General features: G+C 41.3%; 1 protein-coding gene across 4 annotated transcripts in view; it reads right to left on the reverse strand.

Moving 5' to 3' along the window:
* The window catches only part of CLSTN1 (calsyntenin 1), a 31372-nt gene that overhangs the window by 5123 nt on the left and 6452 nt on the right, over positions 1-19797 (reverse strand). Inside the window, exons 2-15 of one of the 4 annotated variants that reach the window (XM_065854915.2) lie at positions 17235-17357; positions 12040-12069; positions 10482-10677; positions 8183-8391; positions 7414-7563; positions 7129-7314; positions 6125-6373; positions 5564-5685; positions 3980-4142; positions 3760-3810; positions 2203-2360; positions 1429-1577; positions 700-926; positions 130-300 (exon numbers count right to left, since the gene is read on the reverse strand). In XM_065854915.2, coding sequence (XP_065710987.2) covers positions 130-300; positions 700-926; positions 1429-1577; positions 2203-2360; positions 3760-3810; positions 3980-4142; positions 5564-5685; positions 6125-6373; positions 7129-7314; positions 7414-7563; positions 8183-8391; positions 10482-10677; positions 12040-12069; positions 17235-17357 — 2184 coding nt within the window. The remainder of the gene's footprint in view (positions 1-129; positions 301-699; positions 927-1428; positions 1578-2202; positions 2361-3759; positions 3811-3979; positions 4143-5563; positions 5686-6124; positions 6374-7128; positions 7315-7413; positions 7564-8182; positions 8392-10481; positions 10678-12039; positions 12070-17234; positions 17358-19797) is intronic. The other 3 variants (XM_065854917.2, XM_065854916.2, XM_065854918.2) reach the window with 3 other exon arrangements.

The raw sequence follows: 19797 nt of genomic DNA on the forward strand, positions 1-19797 counted from the left end.
GTATTTTCTAGAATCACAGCTTTCCACATCTGAGCTTGAAATTCTCGCCAAAACCGAAGTATCTGGAGTCAGTTCCAAACCACCCATCCAGCACACGGCTCCCATCACCTCCAGAGCGGGATCCCCCACCTGTGATGATCATGCCCAGGTTGGAACTGCTCATCTCGATGCCCTTCTGCTGTAAGCGGGTCATGTCGATCTCCAGGCTTTCTTGCTCCTGATTTAGTTCCTCTCCTAACACCGTCACCTCACACGTATCCAGGTTGTGCATGATCTCTTCAGACACCAGGGACTCTTGGACTAAAAAGCAGAGGAAAAGGCAGAGGTAAGCAGAAAGGAAGGTGAAGCAGACACGAACCCAGGAGCTATAAAATACCACATGCAAACTCAACTCTTCTTCCAGAAGAAATATTAAGATCTGGGCTTGAAGTAAAGAGACCAAGTATTAATGAAATAATTATTAAAAAAATAAAAATAGGGATATTTACATGAAGATAATGGCCTGGGCTTACTACCATTTCCAAGTAAATTTTTGGTAGCTTACAGCAGAGTATCTACACCTTCTCACAAGACATACACAGCTGCTTTTCCCCTGCTACCTTCTGTATTAAAAGAGAAATCTATGCCTCTTTGCAAGAGGAAGATCCTCTGATGTGATCACTGAGTGGGGTGAGGGAAAGCAACAGAGGAGGATGGTACCTGTAGGATCTTCATCTCCATCTCCCTCCGGCTCCACCTCCCGTGTGATGGTGCTTATTATGCGAAGCTCCGGAAAGAGGGAAACACCCTCGGAACTCTCGAACTCCGAAGCAGAGCGGGCAAAATGGTTGATGCCGCTAAGGCTGATTTTCGGCTCCTCTGGCTGCAAGACCATGACGTACCCCTCCACAGCAGGAATGGAGACGCAGGCCTCTTCGTTGAAACACCTGGGAGACACAGAAAACGGTTTTGCAACAGTCAGGGAGGTTATTTGAGAGGGAGGCACAATTATGTAGAGTAATTGCTTTATAGATTTTTAAAAAGCTCTCTCTTGGGCCCAAAAGTCTTAGATAAATTCATCAACTTCATTGGAAAGTAAGAATTCCTCACCAAGGGAGTAATCTTACAATTAATTTTTACTTACAGTTAACACTTGGCCCCATTTTCTACGCTACCAGCCACAGATGACACCTTTAATGACGGTTGTGATACCGGAGATGTACTCATCCCAGCACATACCCTTACAACCAGTTCCTCCCTACCATACACACTCCTTATTACCCTCTCAGGAAGAAAACAGAGTGCTGGTGTAGAAAACATTTGCTGTATTCAAACGTGGTGGTTACGCACAGCCAGACTCCTTTGTTTAACACAACTGAGTCACACGAACACTGTTCCAGGCCTCAGTATCACCGCACAGAAACGTGTTCTTTCAGGACTAGGACGTACTTGGCAACGCTGGTGATTTTAAGCCTCCGAATCCCAGGTGTTGGGAACTGGCGGGAATTCAGGTAGGAAACGTGCTGCATGGCCTTGTCCACCCTGTCGATGTCGTCCCCTTCGATGGTCAGGGTCGACTGACTGGGGTTCATCTGGACCTGAAACAACAACAAAAATCTAAGAGAACACCCAAACATGAGCTGGTAACTACAACTGGCAGCTCAGCGCTGCTTGGTGTGGTACGTGCAGGGTAATTACATCTGTGTTTACAGCAATACAGCCACTATTTACTGCCCTTGTACTACACAGTCTTCATTTGTTTATTCCAGTCAAATATATTCAGTGTTTCATTCTTTAAGAAAAAATCTAGGCACTTATCATAGTTCTGATGTGAAGACTCCAGTAATACGGAAGAGAGGAGGCCAATATAAAGGAGAAATTCAGCTCTGTTCACACAACCTTGCCACTCAATAAAGGTAAGCAAATTATTCTACTGAACTGCTTGTTAAGTCTCTCTCTTTTACTACACACCCTGGTACAGCCGGTAAAACAGACAGGCTTACAAATCTAGAATTTCTCTTCAAGAGAACACAATAAATTCCATTCTGAAAATCCATTTCTATGTAAGAAAGATTTCCTAGTTTTCACGTAGTTTTAATGCTAAATGTCACAATAGATTAGCTTGTTTTATTTGGGACACCCCTGCTAAGTCTGCCAGCAAAAGCTGTAGCTACGATCAGCAGAGCCATACACACACTCCCCTTTATTCACGGGCAACTTTACCTTCACGCCTTTGCCAACGCCATTGGGCATCTGCAAATCCAGCCCCTCTTTGCAGGTGTACAGGCAATCGATCACTTTCTTGTTCTCCAGTTTACCAGATCGGATCATCAAACCCGCCAGATTGCCTCGGAAGAACTGAGCCATGTGGAGTTCGCCACCTTCAGCAAGGGAGGAAAAACCTTTGTATGTTTGGATTCTTTCCACTTATTTTTCCCTTTTGTAAAACACCACATACGCCTTCTGGTACCACAAGGTATTATATACATGCAGGTTAGTTTTTATCCATTCTGGGTGTTAACCTTGTGATTATGTTCAAGCATAAAGAAAGAACTGAACAGTTCACCATGCACATGGCCTTCCAAACGCAGCCATCTCGAACTGTGAAACCAAAGCTGGCATTTCCGTAACACATTTCACAAGAATCGCCCGTACAGCGAGGTGGTGTTCTTCAGAAACGAGACACACAACCAGCGGCATCAACCGTGACACCGGGAGCTTATCTGGAGGTGACAACTCCTACCAGTCAGTTCTCTACAGAATGAGCAGTAGGCAACTGATTTTTGGACATCCAAGTTTCAAGGGCACCACTTGCTAAGCCATCAGATGTTTAGAAAGATGTCTAAGCTTGGTCTAAGGTTCAAAGTGGTAAAAGATCCCCAGCATAGCTCGGTACAATTTCCAGTAGTGAATTTTCCTGTTACATATTATACGCTTCAGTTCCTAGCCCCTGCATTCTGTTACCTCCTTGCCAAATTAAGAAGTGATGCACAGCTAGAAACTTCTAGTCAGTTGTATCTACACCATTCCAGGAATCCGCAGGATTTACAGAAAAAGCGCATATCTTGATAAGATTTTTAGCAATACACCCTAATTGTAAGGGTCTCAACGGAAGACACAAAATCCACCTATCACTAAAAATGTCTAAGAAAACAAAACCCTTTAGCCAATCTGAAATACCTGGCAGCCAAAGCTTTTACACCCATTCACTGAAATTACAACTCTACATCAATTTCTGATCGAGTTTCTGCTGTAAATCACAGGTCCATCTTTGAGTTATACAGAAGCAACCCGATCTAATTATGAAACTGGTCTTGCACTGAATGGGGAGCAGAGCTACTGAATCCCAGAGCTTCTTCCCAACCTACTGATTAATTGTGTGATACACACGCATACCTACGTACATATATATACTCATATATTCATATTAGGATGAGGTGCATTTATATTTTAAGAAAACTAGCTGAAAAAAATTAATAGCTGATATTTTACATCAGCAACTTGTTTGACACCACTTCACTGCAATCGCAAAGGTCGCGGATTTGTACATGGATGAGCATTTGGGTGCAACCAAAAAATAAAGAAAACAAAAGAAAACTAAAAAAAAATCAGCTGATGAAGCTCTGGAAATAGAAGCACAATGAAGAACAAGCCTAGGAGAGGATTATGTGAAGGTCAATGGCCCAAATGCAATGCCTGCATTTCATGCTGTGTGTGAGATGAAGCAATGTCTTGGCATCAAAATGAAATAAAACAGTAGGGAAAAGAAACTCCAGCAACCTGCAGAGGTCTCAGGCACAGTTTCAGTGTCATTTTCATTTCCTGTATATTCTGTAGAAAAGCAAGACAAAGAACAGGACAACAGGGAAACGACCAAGTAGTTACAATATGGCAAGTTTTCTTATCATAGAGAATACACAGCAGCACTTCCCCCAAAAAACCTCCTTATACTCGACCCGGCTATTAAAGTATTCATGTTTTAACAACTGTAAGTAGTTACCTTGCCAACACGCCCCGACCACGAGCTGCGTTTCTATCTTAGAAGGATGAAGCGGGTAATCTTCAGTCACTGGGAAAGGATCGTATGAAACACCATCTACATAAAGAGTCACTGCAGGAAATTCAACATTGAGGACGTAATGATGCCACTCTTTGTCACACACCTGAGTAGAGAAAGTTTTAAAGATTCTACTTTAATTTTATTCCAATTGAATAACTGTTCTATGCACATTTTGCATATACACACATGCAGACAGACTGACAAACTATAAGCCTGTATAGACATACAATGTTCCACACATATGGCTTGCAGCTGAAAAAAGCAAAGCAACTGTCAAATGTTTATAAATAGCTTCTTTTCTTCTATTTCCAACACAAAAAGACACATCTATTTCCATCCTTTTAATTTTTATAATATCTAATAGCAGCATATTTAAATTTAAAAATACATATCTGCATGCAAACGCATTCTGAAATACTGTTATAATACAACATTACTTGACAAAGGGTCTGTACTCGCTGAGAGGGAATGTTTAGAGAAAAATATGACCATTCTTAATATGAAAAACATCTTCTGCAACAGAGTTATTTGTACTGAAAGCTAATTAGTTTTTGGAAAGCAACAATCTTCCCATAAGGACATATATGGGCATTTTACCATTAAACCGGTTCACATTGCCCCACATAGAAAATAATTATAAAAATAAAGTAATTAGCTATGTCAGAAAGTAACTCACTGTTTAGGTAACTGGCAAAAAACCCCTGTAATAGGAACCTAATGCAACTAGAAGCACCTTTATAGATGCACAGATATACAGGGTTGTTTTATCACTCAGACGCAGAGGGCTGGAAAAGCACACAAAATATTAGTCCCTTATGTCTCATTCTTCGTGATCATAAACCTAATGAATTCATAGAAATAAATTCTGCAGATCAAAGTAAAAATTAGTTATTGCAGCCTTCGCTTTCAAATCTATAATGATTAATACAAGATGAAATACAGACAACTCCTCTCTCGAAACAGGAGGCAGAAACCTACCTGCATCCCTCAGAGACCTCTTAACTATTTTTGTGCAGCACAATCTAATTAAGAAAATTGATTTGTAGCTACTGCTGGCAATGTGTAAAAAGTCACAGATTTTATTTCAGTGTGAAACAGCACTAAGAAGGTAAATCCTTCTGTCACCCTGTTCACAGTTGGATCTGCAAAAATGCTGCATGCTCAGAAGTACGTTAATGCCATAAAGAAAGCAGAATAATTCCTGTTTTCTCATGCACACCGCCTTACAGTGCATTTCATGAAGATAACTGACATCACAGCTAACAGACTTTGTATTTTCACGTATCAATCTACGTTTTCCTACCTTTCAGGACAAGGATTTGTACTTTTATCTCACTGGGTTTAATAAAACCACTAAAGCAGTATATATTCAAGATGAAAAGCTATAGCTGAATCTAACTCTGACACTTGATCACAAATAAAATAAGTTATTGTTGGGTTCTATGAAACACAACATCAGGGAGTTTAGTCTCTGATGGTTTTCACTGCATTTTAACACCCTCCCAACTGTCCTTCCATACTTACTTGATTCAATTTCCAGTGAAATTCAGCCGGTTTGTATGTCTTTCCCTCTGAAGGATCTTGGCGGAAGAGGAACACAAGTCGGCAGTTGTGTACATAGAGTGCGTAGTGGTGCCGGTTCATATCTGCACAAGAGTTTTAATTAACATCATTATCTTCTGTAAACCTTAAGAACTCCACAAAATTCATCTGTTCTATAGTTTCACACGTAAATCCCCAAGAATGTGATAAGAAGAAACAAACATAGGTAAGGCACGTTAAAGAGGAATGCAAAATGCTTCCAACAGTAGCTAGGGCAAATATGTCCAAATCCAACTAAAATCAAGACTCACAGAGATAAGCCTGTCAGCAGGAAAAAAGAATCCATAGTATAATAGGAAGTGCTGTCACTAAACCTGATACACGTATCTTAATGATTTTAAGCAGCATTAAGAATAACGCTCTCTTTGGAGATGCAAAATCCAGACTGCATAGCCAGAATAAGTCATCTACTATGGCAAACAGAAACACACAATGTAAATTGGAATAGAATTAGAAAAACAAGCCTGCCTAATCTGAAGCTACCTGTCTTGTCTGAATTGCAGAGAATTGTCTCCTTCTCTTTGGTTCCAGGCCCGTGCCTCATCCATACTGAAATCATGAAGGGCTCTTTTAGGTTGACTGTGACAACGCCGTCCGGGATCTTCACAGCTTGGGTGCCGTTGAACTCAAAGACTTGGTCGCTGTCGTGCCCGTTGTCCGTGGGAAGCCCTATTGTCCAGTTGGCAGCACTGCTCGGAGGGGGAAGGAGCTCAGCGGTGCCAGAAGCAGCACCTACAATAAAAATACTCCAATGAAAAAAGGTAGAAACTCAAAAGATCACCACTAGTCTCAAACCAGACTGTTTGTCTGAGCACTAATTTTTCAGGGCTGTCAGGATTACGCACTACCATCACACATCAAGCAATCCTCCTTGGAACATCCTTTCAGCTCGTGAACATCAATCTCATGTGAGGGAAATTATTAGTCTATATAAGTGAGGGGAGAGGCAGAAGAAAGGGATCCTTTTACTGCATTTGAGAATAATTTTAAAAGTCACCTTCAGCCAATTTTTCATGCTTTTTATTGCATGCTAGGCAAAAAGTTGGAGGAAACTAGGTGCAAATAGAAGACCACATCCACTCACTGGAGTTCACAGATGTTTACAGATACATAAAGGGTGAGTGTCAGGAGGATGGAGCCAGGCTCTTCTCGGTGACAACCAATGATAGAACAAGGGGTAATGGGTTCAAACTGGAACACAAGAGGTTCCACTTAAATTTGAGAAGAAACTTCTTCATGGTGAGGGTGTCAGAGCCTGGCCCAGGCTGCCCAGGGAGGCTGTGGAGTCTCCTTCTCTGCAGACATTCAAACCCGCCTGGACACCTTCCTGTGGAACCTCAGCTGGGTGTTCCTGCTCCATGGGGGATTGCACTGGATGAGCTTTCCAGGTGCCTTCCAACCCCTGACATTCTGGGATTCTGTGATTTGTATTCTAAAATAATAATCAAAGGCAAACTGATAAGCAAGAGAGACAAAAGTTTTCTTACCACAGAGTCTGTGAATGGATTTCTCTGAGTAGGTGTCTCTGTCGCAGCCTTTACCAATATGGCTGGTTTCCAGCTCAACCGTTGCTTGAATTGAGGTTATTGGCTCATCACACGTCTCCAAGCGCATACTGGGGAAGAGAGCTAACGAACCAGTACCGGGCTCGTATTCTATTCTTTTGCTCCAACCTGTGCATTTATCCAAATAAACAATATTAAAAAATCTCTGGTGTTTAACTGAAGGTACCAGCAAATGCTGAAAGCAGATAGGAAGGAGATCAAACTAACCTTGCCAGCCAGGCTTGCATGTGGGCTTAATGCTAATTTTAACCAACACATCCTCAGCAGCTCTCTTCTTCCCACAGTCATATGCTGTTACTGTCAGTTTATACTGATGTTCTTTACCATAATTTAACTTTTCTGTGTTCTTTATATAACCTGACACAAAAAAAAGCAATGATCAGATGTAAATAGCTACTCATTTGGCAATGTAGATCCCCCAAAAAATCAAACTAAAGCCCACTAAACTGTCTTGCTTGGTTTAATCAGCTTGCTTGAACCCCAAGTGGTCGACAGATTTTTGAAGGGTCTATAGATCATTGGCAGAAAGGAAATGACCTAAACAAATCACTACACTTCAAACCCAATAACATAACCACAGTACTGTCATCTCCAGAGCCACATAGGAGCATCTCCAATGTGAAAAGCACATGTGGAATCCTGGTTTTGAAAGCTAATCAGCAAAAGCTATCCTAATACAGAACAGAAAATTACAGGGGGGAAATAAAAGCAGCTTACTAAGAGCTGGTTTAAAACATAATACAGCTACTGTATTTCTTTTATTTTGAAGGGCATTTCTCAAGAAACAACACACATTGAACAGACCATCTGCTCCTTACATCAGTAGCCAGCACATGGTATTGGCATTGAAAGACATCTTACTTTCCATTATCAAATCAAACTGCTGAAGTGAACGTGTCCATTTAACTGGACACTGCCCTATTCTTAGGGCAGCAAATTATAGTAATTCCCACTCCATCTCTCATCGCACCCTTACCATCTTTGTCAATAGCGAAAGGTACGTCCGGAGTTACAATTTCATAACTGCAGATCTGGCTGAACTGAGGCGAACAATCCGCATCCACCGCTTCCACTCTGAGGATGCTGTCGTACCTCTTCCCTTCGATAACCGTCGCCTTGTACGACTTCTCTTTGAACACAGGAGCATACTCGTTAACGTCGTTCACCTGAATATGGACCGTTGCTCTGGAAGTAGAACAGGAAGGTCAGTTCTCTATATATTGCAAAACTCCTGTTCGTGCGAGGAATCTGATAAAACAGCTCCCTCTTCTACAGCTCGATCCATCCTTCACAATTCAAGCTCCCTGAAAGAAGTGATGAATTACTAATCCAACCAACAATCTCAACTACCCTGATCAGGAAACAGTGGATATTTTTCCAGTGTGTTGCTATATAATTCAGTGTAGTTTTAGATTATTGCTTACTATTGTTGTTTACTTGATAATAAACTGCTGCCATTTTACAGAAATACAACAAAATAGCTGTGACAATAGGCTTTTACTTCTGTTAGAACAGTTCAATCCTTCTAGTGCTTTCCTGCTTGCCACAGTATTTGATATAAACACCTCATTTTTATCTCATGCGAACAAGAATGACAGTTAAGACTGGTCTTAGACTAAGAGCTCAGTCAAGTGCATTTGATTAGCTCTTTTTTGGTAATAAAGTACTGAGTGGTGTAAGTCAGTGAAAACTGGCTTATTTCTTGGATGTGGGAATGAGAGACAATTTAAATGCAAGAATCACAGAAGTGGAAGATACACTTTAGCACATCATATAGCTATTGAGATAATCCTAAACAGATTGGATCTTGAATTCCATCCTTTTACGCCTGGCAGTGATTGCCTGTATATAGAGAATAGGAAAATAAGGCAGTTTCTGTCAGTAACCAAGGAGAAAAGGTGAATAAGGAAAAGTATCTAGAATGTAAACTAATAAATAATTCAATCACTACAGTCATTCCATAAGAGTTTTCTGATGTTTATGCTAAAAAACCCCACAAAACTTTAAGGTTTTATTTTAGTCTATGTGCTAAATAAATGCCACCAAAAAATGGCTTCTCTACCAAACACACTTTATGTTCCTGACTTTAAGAGCTGAACTCCAAAATGGTTAAAAGCCACAAAACCCATAACACATAGAGCCACAGGGCAGGGAATTTCAACAGTGGTTTGGAGGCGCAGGCCCTGGAACCCGTCATTCTGCTGTGGGAAAGGAGGAGGTGCAGAGCACACTGCTGGATCCGCACTGGTTCATTCCAAAACCATTAATTTGGATAACCGTAATTTTTAATAGACCCATCAGAAGCAAGTTTATATCTCAATCAACCAACACAGCCTGAAAAATTAGTAGGAAAAAATTCTACAGTGTAGAGAAGGAACCGTACGCTAAGAAACGGAACAAAGAATGTAACCCCAGCCAAGCCACCAAAACCTTTGTTGGTTTTCCGTCTCCTTGGAAATCTTTCTTCAGAAGTCAAACTATCAGAGTTCAAGGGCACAACTACTTTACACAGGCGTAATCCTTCCGGTGATAACTTTCTGTTGCCTATTTGAAGCAGACAGCTATAGAATAATAAGCTGTGTTTATCACCGAGATGACTGCTGCTCGGCTTTAGATCTTATTGACGCCCTTCTTTGCTCCCCGCGATGAGGAATCTCCCACACGCTCTGCAGATGCTTACACCAGGGTGTTCAACAGCTTTTCTCCAGTGGATTTTCTAGAGAGCGTTTTACGTTGTGGTTTTTTCTTTAGATAAAGATTAGCTAAAGATCGCTTTGTTCCCACTCTTTCATCTAGGCACAGATGAACCTTAGGCTACCGACCTTGCTTTTTTGTTTTTGAGGCTGTCTGGAAATGATAGCAACATGTATTTTTTTCCATTTTGTCAAGTTTAACACAGATTGACTTCTTGAACCAGTTTTTTGGGTTTAGAAACTGAATTCTGAAACAATGCCCAGGCTTGGTATCCCATGCAAACTCCCTGTACCAACTCAAGCCAGATTTTAACTACATCAACAGTTTTCCTGTTTCTATCCCCACGCCGTTTTCCAATGTAAATTCAGAGGCGTCAAGGGATAAAGCAGCAGCATCTAGAATGCAGCGACAAGAGATGTCAAAGCAGTTCATTTCCATTCTGCTGCTCATTTATATTACCATTACATGAAAGTCTTCCAGCATTAAAACTTGGTTTACATTAAATACACAGACCATAAATCACCGCGAGTAGGAGATGGCTGGAAACAGAGCTTCCCCTCGGCCCCCGTGGATTGACTTACTTGTGGGATTTCTTTGCGTTGGCTCCATCTGGTCCCTTGCCGCAGTCGTAGGCCTGGATGGTGAACGTGTAGTCCTTCTGCAGTTCGCAGTCCAGCTTCTCTTTAGAGCGAATTATTCCCTCCCCAGTGGATTTATCCACCACCACTGCTTCAAAGGGAACATTCTGCCCGTGAATTTTAAATCCGCAAATCTCACCTACAGATTCAAAGGAAGGGAGGTGAGTAACTGGTCAAGGTGATGACACTTTTTACAAATAAACGACCGAAAATTTTGCAGCCAAGGGTTTGTGAGGGTCTGTGGACAAAGCAAAAGCACTGTGCTTTAAAACGGGTGATTTCTGGGAACTTTAGTAAAAAGAAGCATACGTCTGCCGTCCAAGCAACTCGATTACTTTGCATCCATTCATGCAGGAATACAAAAGAGAAAAAGAGAAATGTAGACAGGCATTTCACAGGAGTACTTGAGATAGCTCTAGGGTACGAGTAGATCTTATAGGAGCGTACAGCCAAGGCCACTGGTAATATCTTCTATGCCAAGCTACTGGGAATAGCTGGGCAGCGTGTTTATTTTGACCAGAGCAAAAGGTTAAAATAAAATGCACAGTTACAAGTCGAGGGATGAAAAAGCTTCGAGTACAGGTTCAGCACCAAAATTACAGAAATTCCGTCAACGGATCAAAGGAGAAAGTCTTCCTGTGCAATGTACCTGGCTAAAATTAGGGAATCAAAAAGAAACTACTGAATGAGAAAGGTAGAAATACCAACTTTTCAGGCATCCATTTCAACAGCTATCCACTAGTGGGGACCAAATCTGTTCGCCAAGGAAACTCACGTGGAACGATTTAGGTGGCTTTCCTTTCTATTCAAACCAACAAACTTGCAAGTCCCTAGTACATCATTTTAAGACACATCAGAGCCTAAGATTCCACTACGAAACCTTTCACACCCCGATGTGCCCCCAAACCCCCTCCACAAACCATCTCATCACCTACACCGGGTGTTTTATCTGTATAGTTTATGTTTTGAAGGTGATTTTCTCATACCAACGTTAACCACTCTTTCGTTATTAGAGTTTCAGTGGTACTATAGTACCAAGAGCGCACTCCTATTGTACACATGTCTAGAGGTATTAAAAAAAGGTATTTAATTCAGATTTTAAACTACCGAACTAAGTGTACTGCAGGGAAGGTGTTATAATGCTCCGGCAGTTAAATATTACTTTACAAAGCATAGGAAAAAACTTAATGCTGTCCCAAAGAAGTAAGCCATGAGTGCAAATACCAGAAAACACTAATTTCCCCACTTCTCCAGTGTCCACATAATGTAAATAATCCCCAATGGTTCAAATGGATGTCTGATTTACAGATATTTCTAACCAAGGGTTTGGTTACATAACAGTTTTTTTAAATCGATATATTTTAAAATAGAAAAAAAACTGGGAGAATAAATGGGACAAAAGAGCATGACAGGATCTTCTGTTTAAGTGCTGATTCCCCATTTCACAACCAAAGTTAGTAGGTTAATATTCATAACAGGGACAGAAAGAACCCTTTATCACCTTCTTTGGTGACTGTCACCTCAAAACTCTCTAAAGGGAGAGAAGATAAACCCAAGTCAGTAACAGGAAAGGCTGGGAGGGAGCACATAAGGAAAAAGGCACAGATGCACACATTACACAGAGAAGCTTTGGAGAAATGGTACTTGGAAATTCCAGCGGTGATTTGCTGTAACTGTTACAATTGCAGAGTTTTAGTTATGTTGAATATGACTTAATCTTTTCTCCAAATTGTCATTTTTTTTTTTAATTCTGAAGTATTTCATAGGTTTATTAAGAGGCTTTTTTCTTTTTTTCCTCTTTCATTTTTTTAATAATACCAAGTGCTAAACAAAAGATATTTTCAAAATTCCATGTGATGAAGAACTACCCATAAAATAGAATTTATCAGAATTTATTTAGACTATTCTATTTAAAGAAGACATGTTAAAGAACTTAAAGCTTTTCTCTATTATGCTGAAACCATCATGTTTCTACAATTAAAAAACTTCATCCTCCCCTTTTGAGTGTCATGGGATTTCTGCATTTCCACATCAATTTTTATCAGTGTAGATCGTATAACACCTCGCATTTGCAAAATTTAAATCTACATCAAACCGAACTCAACAGCATTGCCATAATTCATGATTACAAATGATACACATTAAATTGTGATCCTAATGAACATAAAAGTTCTAATGTAAGAAACCGGGGGGAGGAGGAGCAGCTCTATATATTCCTAGCAGCATTTTGCTTTTCCAGGTTAAACAAGCAACCGACACATTTCTATCATTTTATTCTACTGCTGCAATACTGTAATGCTGGAGAGCAAAGATTTGAATAATAATATATATTTAAATATATACATCTAGGATTCCACAGGCTCCGGGGATCTCCTGTGAGCTCTGAGGGGAATGAGAGAAGATTTCAAGGCCTTGGGATGGATGGTAAAAGAGTCTGGGGCTCAAGTGATTTTCTCTCCCTCCTTCCAGTTTTGGGTGATGATATGGGTGGGAATAGAAAAATTCAGTCTGTAAACAGTTGGCTCCAGGACTGGTGCTACAGGCAGGGCTTTGGGTTCTTTGGTAACGTCTGGTTTTACAAGACACCAGTCCAAACAGTGATACATGGGGCAAAAGTATGCTGGGACGGGAATTAGCAGGGCTCCTTTGGAGAGCTTTAAACCAGACTCCAAGGGGGATGTGGTTGTAGCTGGGCTTGCATCAGTAGGGCATCACCCTAGAGCTGATGAAGGCTGGGAGGCCTCCCATACCCCTGGGGTGAAATAGGTGCGCTCAGCTCGCTCTCTGAAATGCCTGCACACCAATGCGTGCAGCACGGGGAATAAGCAGGAGTTAGAAACCTGTGTTAGGGCAGGAGATTATGACCTACAACACGTAGGAAGTCAAGGAAGGGAGCCAGGAGACCTACGTGGTTAAACATGGAACTGCTGGGAGTGCTCAAGTGGAAGAGGAGAGTTTATAGATCATGGAAGGAGGGGCTGGCCACCTGGGGAGAACATCAGGCTGTTGTCAGAGGGTGTAGGGAGGTAACTTGGAAAGCTAAGGCCTCCTTAGAATTAAACCTGTCAAGAGGGGTCAAAGAATAAATAGATTACAAGGAGAGCTCAGATAAAACCAAGTTTTACAATGGTATTAAGTGACCATGACGGGCATCTGGAATAGTTGCACAGTTTTAATAAAAAGACAATTAACCCTGTTCTTCACTGCCCTCAAAATCATAATTGGTTAAACTCCAAGCTTTTTGTCTGGGGGGGTTTTTTGTTTGTGTGGTTTGGGGTTTTGATGGGTTGGTTGGTTTGGTTTTAATTTGTTTGTGTGGTTTGTTTTGTTTTTCCTAAAAGTAAACTAAGATTCTGCAAGAGTATTTTCAAAACTCCATGTAGAAACGTGCTCCAAGTCAAAAAATTCCTAACCCCCACAAAAATATTTCTTGCATCCCAGATTAGTAAGGGGAAAATAAAGTATTGTGGCTGGGAACTGGTTTTCTCTAGGGCTGGGGGGGGAGAGGGATTAAAACCCTATTACAGACACATCACAGAAACAAGGAAAGATTTCCTTCCCCAAGGGAAACATTTCAACATCTTGCTACCAAGATCCTGCGTTACACTCTCATAACAAAACACATTCAGCCATGTGAAGGCATCCAGATAGAACAGTTTGTTTCAAATGCAATAAAAATTCTGTTCGTTTTTGCATAGTAAAAGAGAAATCCGTACTAAGAGCTTCAGGCATTAAACTGATTTTAGACACTAATTCACGTACAATAGAAAATGTAGCTGTCCTTTATATTTTTTTCAGTGAAACCATTTAGGATCAAATTGCAACATGACTCAAAAACCGGAACAAAAGACAGAACCCACAGGGTCTCTACACATCAGGCAGTTAGGCCACGGCAACCTGGCGTAACCCTATTCAAAGTCCTGGGGACAGCAGGGTGAGCATGAGCCAGCACTGGGCCCTTGTGGCCAGGAAGGCCAATGGTACCTGGGGTGGGTTAGAAGGGGGTGGTCAGTAGGTCAGAGAGGTTCTCCTGCCCCTCTGCTCTGCCCTGGGGAGACCACACCTGGAATATTGTGTCCAGTTGTGGCCCCTCAGTTCCAGAAGGACAGGGAACTGCTGGAGAGAGTCCAGCGCAGCCACCAAGATGCTGAAGGGAGTGGAGCATCTCCCGTGTGAGGAAAGGCTGAGGGAGCTGGGGCTCTGGAGCTGGACAAGAGGAGACTGAGGGGTGACCTCATTAATGTTTACAGATATCTAAAGGGGCAGTGTCAGGAGGATGGAGCCAGGCTCTTCTCGGTGACAACCAGTGACAGGACAAGGGGCAATGGGTTCAAAGCGGAACACAAGAGGTTCCACTTAAATTTGAGAAGAAAGTTCTTCCTGGTGAGGGTGTCAGAGCCTGGCCCAGGCTGCCCAGGGAGGTTGTGGAGTCTCCTTCTCTGCAGACATTCAAACCCGCCTGGACACCTTCCTGTGGAACCTCAGCTGGGTGTTCCTGCTCCATGGGGGATTGCACTGCATGAGCTTTCCAGGTCCCTTCCAACCCCTGACATTCTGGGATTCTGTGAAACTCCATTTTCAAAAGTGTGTCATTTCAGATGAAAACCCATACAAATTACCCTAGAAATATATGTCTAGATAACCCTGCTTACTTTGCACACCTGAATTTTAGGATCCTGCCAACAGCACGGAGTGAGCAAAGCAATAAAATATTAGTTCTACTTGCCCCACAGGTGATGCACTACAAAGTATTTAAATGAACTAGTTTCAATATGTTTCAACATGCTCAAAACTGAAATTAAGCACAAAGCTGTATTAAAAATATTTTAAACCTGCAGACAGTCCAGAAGTTTCCCAGCTCAGCTAAGAGGCACAGTTAATTAAAGTATCCACCCTTCTGAAGCATGAATAAATCTGATTTCTAAGTGGGAATATACCAGTTAGGTCCTGGCAACACTTTGTTTTGCTGTGAAAACATGTCACTGATCTAATGGGCTTCTCACACTTAAACACCCCCAGAGACGCTGCTGGACAATCAGCACGTTATTCTCCATCCCAGGACACGAGCACAGCGCCATCTAAACTGAGATCGCTGACTCCACATCACTCCCACATTTGGGCTCCTCTAGGACAGATCCAAGTATTGTTCATTTAACAGGAGATGAAAACTCTCCTAGATTCCCACAGCAGAGCCATTCAAAATTCACGCAATTCAAATTCAATAGTTGTATCAAGGGCAATTTCTTTACGACGTTAGCGTGCTGTACTCAGAGTTTAAGATAACTATTTAAAATCCATTGTTCAGCTGCTGCTTAGGAATTGTTAAGTATCTGAAAGCCAAAACGTATCTTTATACAAGCGTTTAATAAAATCAACTTCCAGTTGGTAAAAATGTTCATTAAATGAAAGCAGATTTATCCTATTTAGACCAACACAATGGAAAAACAGCCTCATTTGAAAAGATGATTTGACATCGGATTTTCCTCTGCAAATTTGATAATATATTTGAAGATATTTTACCAGTCCCAACACAAGCTCCTTCACTTGGAAATGAAAAGTTTTTCATAGAGAGCAGTTTTATTTCCAGGTAAGATCACTTAAGAGTCTCTGCCGCGTGTATCGGATCCATGAGACACTCTGAATCTGAAAGCTTTAAACACTATATCTGAGCTTCCTGAATTCACAAGGCAACCTTGGAGATAATTACAGCCTTATGATAATGCAACAAAACTGTTACTTTAAGTACCACTTTAAGACATTGTGACTGAGTTACTATAATACCATAGCACACAATGCAGTCAGCACGATAAATGTTTCAAATGGCTGTTAATTTAATCAGTCTCTTTTTCAATCAGTGCCTCTTTGAAGCCGGGCTAAGCAGCACTCCCAAAAACAGCTCATGTCACATCCGCTGGGTATTCTACCGGGATTCTTAAGTTTAAAATTTTACTTAACCAAATAAGCTTCTGCAAGCATCCAGTTTAAGCTCATGTTATTCTTCAAACATAGTCTTCTAATATTTTGTTAAACAAAAAAAAGTACTTTCCATAACCTTGCATCAATTAATGAATACGGTATTCCTAACCAGGAGTTTCCAGAAAAAAACTATGCATGGGTTTGAAAGAAAACTGTCATCTATTGGTCCCATATTGATAGTGAAGAATGAGCCTACATTTTGCAAATATCTTGTGTATCAACCTCTATATTCTTTGCTAGAGGAGAAAAAGCCTCTTCAGGTAGAAGAGACCGTCCATTTTGTAAAATACTCCAAACTGCTACCCAAACTTACCAAGCAAACACCATCTTAATTCTACTAATTACTGTCTTCAACCTTTTAAGACACAAACAAAAACCATTAAGAAAACCAAAAACTCTCTTCAAAGTGACAAGAAAATAATTGTTTCAGAACTCGCAGACTGAACGCTGTGAAACGTGGAATCCAGACAACGGGGGAACAGGTTTGACACTATGTTAAAAAAAGATCAGAAGAATTAACATGAAATACCTGCAATGTGGAATACCTTCTGGTTTGGACATTTGGATACAGCTGTAAATATGAAATAAAACTCTGGTCCACACACAAATGTTTTCCAGGTTCTAAAAGCTTTGGAATATTATGTTAGAGAAAACACACTGCATTCGTCCTTAAGAAAGCATTTCCACTTCTTAGAAGAGAACCGCAGATGCACTCCTTACCTGCAAACCGCAGAGGTGCATCTTTGTCCAGGGCTATCAAGGGGGGGTCCAAAAGCACCGTGTTGTCGTTTTCTGTGATTATCCCATGATAGGTTGTTTCAATCCATGGCTTATGCTTGTTAACTGAAAGGAAAACAAAGTACCAACTCAGAATGTTTGAAACTGAAAATGCTTTACAATACTGATTCCAGTATTTTCCTCTTTCATTTTTCTACACCTGAACTGGTTTTTTACTAAATTAAAACATCTGAGACAAAATCCCGGCTAAGTGTGTTCAGAAGAGCTGAGTGTCCCTGCAGGCTTTCCTAAAGTAACTTGGAAAATCTAAATTAGCTGCTTAACTACGCTGGGATTTAAGATGCCCCTGAAGCGCAATTCAGTTGTAACAGTGATGGGAGCCGCTGTCACCAGCGCCAAGTGCGACACCAGGAAAACCTGTATCCAGCACCAGGCAAAGAAGGACCGGCCAACGTCAAAGACACGGGTTTGTTCACACTCTGCTTCTCCGCACCTTGGGAAACCTGGGATCCAGTTGTTGGACTGTTCTTCAGGACATGATGGCTTTTTCCAGTTTCAGCATTTTGTCTTGTATGGGGCTCTTTCTTATCATTAAGAGACAGGTGGACAGAGGTCAAACTTAATTTCTACACCAGCTCTAAGGACACTTGCCAAGGAAGTTTCTACTCGTGCATCACAAAAGATGGAAGAGAAAAAGGTGTGTTATCTACTACGTTATCACCTACTACGTGACAATCCAATGTGAGAGAGCCCTGATTATTAAATATGTATCTTTATGTTATGCACTCTCCAAATATAAACACAGCTTGTAGCCCACAGAACCAGTATCTGTGGTGTAACACCTAATTCCTCCTGACAGTTGAATGTATTATTTCTCTCGGTCCAGCTCTCAGCACACTGAGGTCCTACAGCTTCACCTGGGTGGTTCTGGGCAATGTGTATCTGCCACTTCTAAAAACCTCTCAGGTTACCACATACTCTTGTTTCTTAAATTAATACCGTTTTCCCAGATCTGATTCTGGAAGGCTGTATGTATCTAGCTACTTAGAACCTATGGAAAACATTCTTCTAGAGGGTCTGAAAACCGCTCCTTATCTTACAAACCCAAGACATCTCCAGTCAGCGATGTATAATCCAAGATAAGAAATGCTTTGCTAGAGGTTATTACAAACATACCAAACAGTATCAGTGGCTGGTATCACCCAGATTGCGGTCTTTTTGAGATCAAATAATTACAAAAACTGAAATAAATGCCTGTGCAAGCACAGCAAAGCATACACTACAGCTACAATGCGCTGTATAGATGAGTCCTGCTATTTCACCTTTGCAAGGAATTATACGAGCAGATTGTCAAACTAGAGATGTACGGCTAACCCAGACTTTGAATCCTGCCTCTCCTACAAACTAAAATGGATTCATGGTGTCTGGCATATGCTCACCCAGAGGAATTAAAAAAAAAATGGTGATAAAAGGACATTTAAACAAATGATTCAACCCAGAAGCAGAGAACTCACACAGGAAACCATAATCCTCTCCCAATACGCTTTCATCTGCCATCTTTTACTGGTTAGTAGCACCACACTGCTGGCCAGGATATCACATCTTTGTGCACCATAATGCAGCAAGAGGGAACTGCTTCAACGCAAACAGTGTTTAATTACCGCCGTGCGGTTTTACTCAATCTTTATTGCCACAACACACTCACACGGGCGTGCTTTCAATATCCAGCATACCAAACAGCCCGCTAAATGTCAGCCGCATTGTTCTGATCACCCCGAGCAGGCGCTGCCGCAGCACCAAGGAACTCGGCGTTTTAAAACTGACTCTGTCGCACCGGAAGGGACTCACGGATCATTCCTAAAGTGTGAATCTCCAATCGAAACGTCTCTCAATCCAAACCTGGTCTAAAGAGAAGTGTTTCACTAACACACTTACACATCAAGTGAACGGATCAGAGTCCTTTCATCTGCTCGTCTTAGTCTTTGCAAGGGCCTCGGATGAAATACCAAAGCAGCTCTCTGCCAGAAATAAACTCCATCTCCATTCTAATGTTTCTGAATGTAGATCACAACTATTTTTTGTTAAGCATTGAGGAACTTTCTCCTAATTTAGCAACCTCCAGTAAACCCCACTGCTGTCGGGTAGGGAGCTCTACAAAAGCTTGAAGCAGCGTAACCACATATGAACAGAATTATGAGTATGTTAAGCATCTGCAGAGTCGAGCGAACCTTCAAACAACAGGCGCAGGCAAAAGCAAAGTCATGTCCTTTTATTGTGCTCTAGACAATAAAATCATAAAGCTTAAACCCTTTTGTGTTGGAAGGCTAAAACATCACCAGATTTTAAAACATAAAGCTTAGATCCCTTTGTGTTTCTGAAGGCTAAACATCACTGGATTTTAAAAAGCCCACCAAACTTAGTGCTGAATACCCAGGAAAGGCCCGTTATCCATATTTGGGATCTACTGACTCCAGCACAACCACACGCTATAAGGAATTCTCAAGCCAGCATCTGAAATATAAGCGATATATTTACTGCTTCCCTT

The sequence above is a fragment of the Patagioenas fasciata genome, chromosome 23, assembly GCF_037038585.1.
Source record: "Patagioenas fasciata isolate bPatFas1 chromosome 23, bPatFas1.hap1, whole genome shotgun sequence".
NCBI classification, from domain to species: Eukaryota; Metazoa; Chordata; class Aves; order Columbiformes; family Columbidae; genus Patagioenas; species Patagioenas fasciata.